General features: G+C 47.5%; 1 protein-coding gene across 1 annotated transcript in view; it reads right to left on the minus strand.

Moving 5' to 3' along the window:
- CHCHD3 (coiled-coil-helix-coiled-coil-helix domain containing 3) overlaps positions 1–4,464 on the minus strand; it is a 217,562-nt gene extending 213,098 nt beyond the window's left edge. The window contains exon 1 of the mRNA XM_083402455.1: positions 4,271–4,464. Coding sequence (XP_083258581.1) covers positions 4,271–4,354 — 84 coding nt within the window. The 5' untranslated portion in view covers positions 4,355–4,464. The remainder of the gene's footprint in view (positions 1–4,270) is intronic.
- Between the last annotated feature and the right edge of the window lie 1,536 nt (positions 4,465–6,000).

A 6,000-nucleotide genomic window follows, 5' to 3' on the forward strand; every position in this document is an offset into this window, starting at 1 on the left:
CAGGCAAAATTTTCCCCTGCCGTGACAATGATAGAACATGCTTTTAAAAATATTTAAGTAATGAGAGAGTTGTGTACCCTGGAATAGAGCAGGAAGGGCAAGGTTAAAACAGAAAAACCAAGAAGGTTAAAGGAGAAGAAGAGAAAGCAGCAAGTCAGAGGAGCAGCACGGAAACCCTCTGCAGATTTGACGCAAAGGAGCAGAAATACTGAAATGTGATATCATCTATCCAACCCTGCCAGGCTATTCTGATGGATAACAGGGTCAGTGGTGTAAAAACCAAGCTAGGCAGAGGCCAGGTGCCCATGTTGATAATCTCCTGGCATGGAAGGTATCAATTGCTACTAGTCATGATGGAATATGTTCTGCCTCCACCGTCAGAGGCAATAAGCCTCTGAACATCTGTTGCTGGGAGTCACAAGCAGGTAAAATGTTGCACTCAGGTGCTGCTTTCGTGCTTCCCATAGACATCTGGTTGGCCACGGTGGGAAAAGGATGCTGGACAAGATTGACCAATGGCCTGATACAGCAGGTCTTGTCTCCCACTAGAGTAGACAAGGCATTTTCTTTCCAGATTTGAGATTGGTCAAGGAAATCACTACCATGCAGAAGTTAAAGCAGTTAAGTTGCTACCACTACCCACTGGATCACCTGATTATGGGAGACCAGGTGGTCAAGTCGAGGAATCTAGCTTTATTTATTTTAAGCAGCATTTTACAAATAGCTTCTTCAAGGCAGTAGGGCAGAGCTGCCCACTCTGAGAGTATTTTACCATAGCCTAGAACAACTGGCCAGTCTCTCTGAGCAGGCAAGAACCGAACAAGGTACACATGCCTGAGTGAATGTTTCCTTGGGCATCATAAACTGAAATTATCCATGCTGCATAACGGCAAGATTTACCAATGAGCACTATGCACCTGAACTGCATGAGCTCAACTTAAAGTCCACGTGCAGAGGAAAATATTTGGCCTGGCCTGTTCTTGTGCCTTGAAAAGCAGCTTGAACTATAACAGCAGAAAACAGCATGCAAAACTTTTCAGGAGATTAATCTTATCACCTCCTGCAAGGAGAAGCTCGGACCTCGACTCACTCACCTGTGACCTAGCTCTATGGGTGGTGAAGCGATTGGGAGTGCTATCTACAGGCACTGGCCGTGGTTTCCTTCTGCACTATCCAAAAAGAGAGAGCAAGCAGAGGCAGTCACTGCAGGCACCACTCACTTGCTCACATCTGTGATTTCTCTCTTAAAAGTGTAGCAGTTGGTGCTGGTCCCATTCTGGCTGCATAGAGAGGGCAAAGGAATGAGTGAACAGAGGGAGTGGCAGGATACCATTTCCTCAGATTACTCACTGAAGGTTTTCACTCTCCAGCACTGTGGTTGCGCAGTCTCTGGGCAACGCAGCTAGCCCAATTCAGACCACTGTGTTACCAATAAAAAGAGAATCTAAGTAAACAAGTGAGCTAGAAGCGGCAGGAATTGCTTCTTTCTACTGTCGCCTGGGCCTCTCATTGGCATAGTGCAGAGGTGAGGAACAGCCAGCCCGTGAGCCACACATGAAGAGGCATACGACCTCCAACAATAGAGGCAGATAATATCCATCCAGGCACGTAGCCACTGAAAGCTTTTTCCTCCTCTGTGAATCTGTCCAACCCTCTTTCAAAGTCATCCAAGAGCCAGTGTGGTGTAGTGGGAGAGACCAGAACCTATTGTTGTTGTTATTATTATTAGGAATATATTGTATGAGGAAAGGTTGCAACATTTGAGGCTAATAATAATAATAATAATTTATTATTTATAGCCCGCCCATCTGGCTGAGTTTCCCCAGCCACTCTGGGCGGCTTCCAATCAAGTGTTAAAAACAATACAGCATTAAATATTAAAAACTCCCCTAGACAGGGCTGCCTTCAGATGTCTTAAATATAAGATAGCTGCTTATTTCCTTCACATCTGAAGGGAGGGCGTTCCACAGGGCGGGCACTACTATTGAGAAGGCCCTCTGCCTGCTTCCCTGTAACCTCACTTCTCGCAGGGAGGGAACTGCCAGAAGGCCCTCGGCGCTGGACCTCAGTGTCCGGGTAGAATGATTGGGGTGGAGACGCTCCTTCAGATATACTGGACTGAGGCCATTTAGGGCTTTAAAGGTCAGCACCAACACTTTGAATTGTACTCAGAAAGATGACAAGAAAGGAGATTCCAACTCAACATTAGGAAGAACTTTTGGATTGCAAGAGCTGTTCAGCAGTGGAACAGACTCCCGTGAGAGACTGCAGACTTTCTACTCCTTGAGAGGTTTATAAAGCAACCGTCAGGTGGCCATCTGTCGTGGATGCTTCCGTTAAGATCGCTGCATTGCAGGGGGTCAGACTGGATCACCTTCAGTGTCCCTTCCCACGCTGCAATGCTACAGTCCCATGAGGAGCACCTCCAGGTGCCACCAGACAAAAAGGCCTCGTCAACTCAGAAAAACAGGAGCCCTAGATGAGTCATTAGCCATAACTGTGCCTCTGCAACAGATGGATCCTGTCAGGGACCTCAACTGTCAGGGCCATCTCATTTGCACGCCACCTTTCCATAGCTATAAACCATGCTTGAGACGGCTTACAATAACTAAATAAAACTTGTGGGACAGTACAGGGCCAGATGGGAAACTACAGTGCCAGATTCGAATGCCTTCCCCAGAGACCCTTGCAAGACCAAAAGATAAGAGACCCACGAAGCACAGGGCGGAGCCACGGAGAATTTCTGAAACATCAATGGGATATTAGCTCCGCCCAAGGCATAATGGAGAACAGCAGCAGCTGGGAAAAGATAAGACATAACATTTTACAAGGACAGGAAGAAACACCATGGACAGAATAACAGCCACACACAGGAAGAACAAGGATATGGTTTGAGTGTCTCACTTATAGTTTTATAAATCATTTAATGTGCCAATACGAATGGAAGTTGTTAATGCTGCAGTTGTTGTATCTTGACTGGAGTGTAATTGAAATTGATAAGATTTTGGAACTTGGAGTATAGAAAAATCCAACTACTGTTTGTATCCTTTGAATAACTGTGTACATGATAATTTTTTTTATCTTTTTATATATATTTTTCTTTTCCTTTTATATTTTTGCTCTTTTTGTAATTCTTTTTCTTTTTCGAAGATGTGGGCGTAATGTTTAACGTTTGTTTTCGTTGCAATTTTTTTAATATGAAATAAAGATTATTATATAATATAATATATATATATATATATATATATATATAGGAACATGGAAATAAACTAAATCACCAAACCATCAATTCTAGCTTGCGGAGGCGGACCTAAATTATATAATTTGATGATGGGTACTGAATGATGGACGGGATGCGGGTGGCCCTGTGGGTTAAACCACAGAGCCTAGGACTTGCCAATCAGAAGGTCGGTGGTTCGAATCCCCGTGACGGGGTGCGCTCCCGTTGCTCGGTCCCTTCTCCTGCCAACCTAGCAGTTCAAAAGCACATCAAAGTGCAAGTAGATAAATAGGTACCGCTCTGGCAGGAAGGTAAACGGCGTTTCCGTGCGCTCTGGCTTCCATCATGGTGTTCTGTTGTGCCAGAAGCGGTTTAGTCCTGCTGGCCACATGACCCGGAAAGCTGTCTGTGGACAAACACCAGCTCCCTGGCCTGAAAGCGAGATGAGCGCCACGACCCCATAGTCACCTTTGACTGGACTTAACCATCCAGGGGGGACCCTGGTGGCGCTGTGGGTTAAACCACAGAGCCTAGGACTTGCCGATCAGAAGGTTGGCGGTTCGAATCCCCGCGACGGGGTGAGCTCCCGTTGCTCAGTCCCTGCTCCTGCCAACCTAGCAATTCGAAAGCACACCAGCGCAAGTAGATAAGTAGGTACTGCTCCGGCGGGTAGGTAAACGGCGTTTCCGTGCGCCAGAAGCAGCTTACTCATGCTGGCCACATGACCCAGAAGCTGTATGCCGGTTCCCTCAGCCAATAAAGCGAGATGAGCGCTGCAACCCGAGTCAGTCATGACTGGACCTAATGGTCAGGGGTCCCTTTACTGAATGATGGGTATTGCTAATTGTATTATAAACTGGCTTTTTTATAATTAGGCTATTATTGGATTATTGCAATTGAAAACTAATAACAATTATTTTCAAAAAAATAATAATTAAGAGACGTAGTAAATGAGCAGCAGCTGAGGAGGTCAAGGCAGCAGCCCTCCCGTGCACGACAGCCCTGCAAGGTCGGCCTGTCCTCTTCCCTCCCTCCTTCCCTCTCTCTCACCCGGACGCCCTTCACCACCGTGATGTTGTCATTCTCGTCCGCCTCGAAGGTGACCCTCCGCGGGGCGCTGCCTCCGCCGCCCATCGTGACCCGGCTGCCGGCGAGGGTCGCGCACTCGAGCGCCGACTAGGCCGCAAAGAAGCAGAAGACGGGACAAGGTGCCCGAGGAGACCCGCGCCACGCCCACCGACGCGCGATTGGCCCGCCGCCCCTCCAGGCCCGCCCACCACCCACAGCGCGCCGGGCTCCCGTTGGCTCAGGAGCTGGTTGCCCGGGGCAACAGCCCGCCCCGGCGTGTTGACCAGGCCGGGTGGAAAGTTTTTTCCGACTCGTGGGTTTTCCGACAGAACTTGTGGGAGCTGAGAAAGGGGGAAGACTTCAATTCCCAGGATGCCCTGGGGCAAAGGGGCGTGTTCGCAAGGCAGGCTGGGTAAAAGGGAGTCTGCCTGAGAGTCAGGCCGCAAATCAGTCATGAGAGTCAGGCCGCAAATCACGCGCGGGAGCCGCAATGGATTGTGGGCTGTGTAGTTCAAGCCTTCAGATGTAGCTGCTGCTTTTATTTGCTCTTTTATTCTACTTTCTTAACTGAATTTTGATAGCGGCAAAGCAGGTTGCGGGGGGAGAAGGAATTAAATAGGAAACGGTTTGAAGCTGTCAGTAAACTGTCAACAAGGAAGCATGGCACAGCTAATGCAGTTTACTAGTGAAAATTTTGTATATATAATAATACAATACAATAATAAAGAATACAATGAGGAAAAGGATGTGTAGTCTATAATTTCAGTGGGTTCTGCAGTCTAAATCAAAACAATCACGCAAAAATTTCCCCCGAAAAAATATAATTTATATAAAAAATATACCCTTGGACTGTACTAAATCCTATCACTTGTGGCACCTTATTAATTGGGGTTTGTTTTTGGGGTTTTTTAAGGATTACCCTCCCACACACACACCCTCCTCCCTAGGTTTTCAGCTGTTTCTATTTTAGCTGTAAGGCACATGTCAGGGAAGGAGGCAGCATATAAATAAATATTATAATAAATAATAATAATAATAATAATAATAATACCTGGCTCCCCTGAGCCAAAAGCGCAAATTGCTAAGTACAGGTTGAGATCAGAAGTCTTCCCAAATTGCCATTGTGATTAGGGCCCCTGCCAAAATATGCGAGATCAGAGCCTTGTTATTTAGATATCGGTCCAAATTTTATTTATTACAGTGGTACCTCGGGTTACATACGCTTCAGGTTACAGGCTCCGCTAACCCAGAAATTTTACCTCGGGTTAAGAACTTTGCTTTAGGATGAGAACAGAAATCGTGCTCCGGCGGCGCGGCAGCAACAGGAGGCCCCGTTAGCTAACGTGGTGCTTCAGGTTAAGAACAGTTTCAGGTTAAGAACAGACCTCCGGAACGAATTAAGTACTTAACCCGAGGTACCACTGTACTCGGGACACGGGTGGCGCTGTGGGTAAAACCTCAGTGCCTAGGGCTTGCCGATCGCATGGTCGGCGGTTCGAATCCCCGCAGCGGGGTGAGCTCCCATAGTTCGGTCCCAGCTCCTGCCCACCTAGCAGTTCGAAAGCACCCTTAAGTGCAAGTAGATAAATAGGGACCGCTTTATAGCGAGAAGGTAAACGGCGTTTCCGTGTGCTGCGCTGGTGCAGGCTCGCCAGAGCAGCTTCGTCACGCTGGCCACGTGACCCGGAAGTGTCTCCGGACAGCGCTGGCCC

The sequence above is a fragment of the Podarcis tiliguerta genome, assembly GCF_965153285.1.
Source record: "Podarcis tiliguerta genome assembly, chromosome: 10".
In the NCBI taxonomy this organism is placed as follows: Eukaryota; Metazoa; Chordata; class Lepidosauria; order Squamata; family Lacertidae; genus Podarcis; species Podarcis tiliguerta.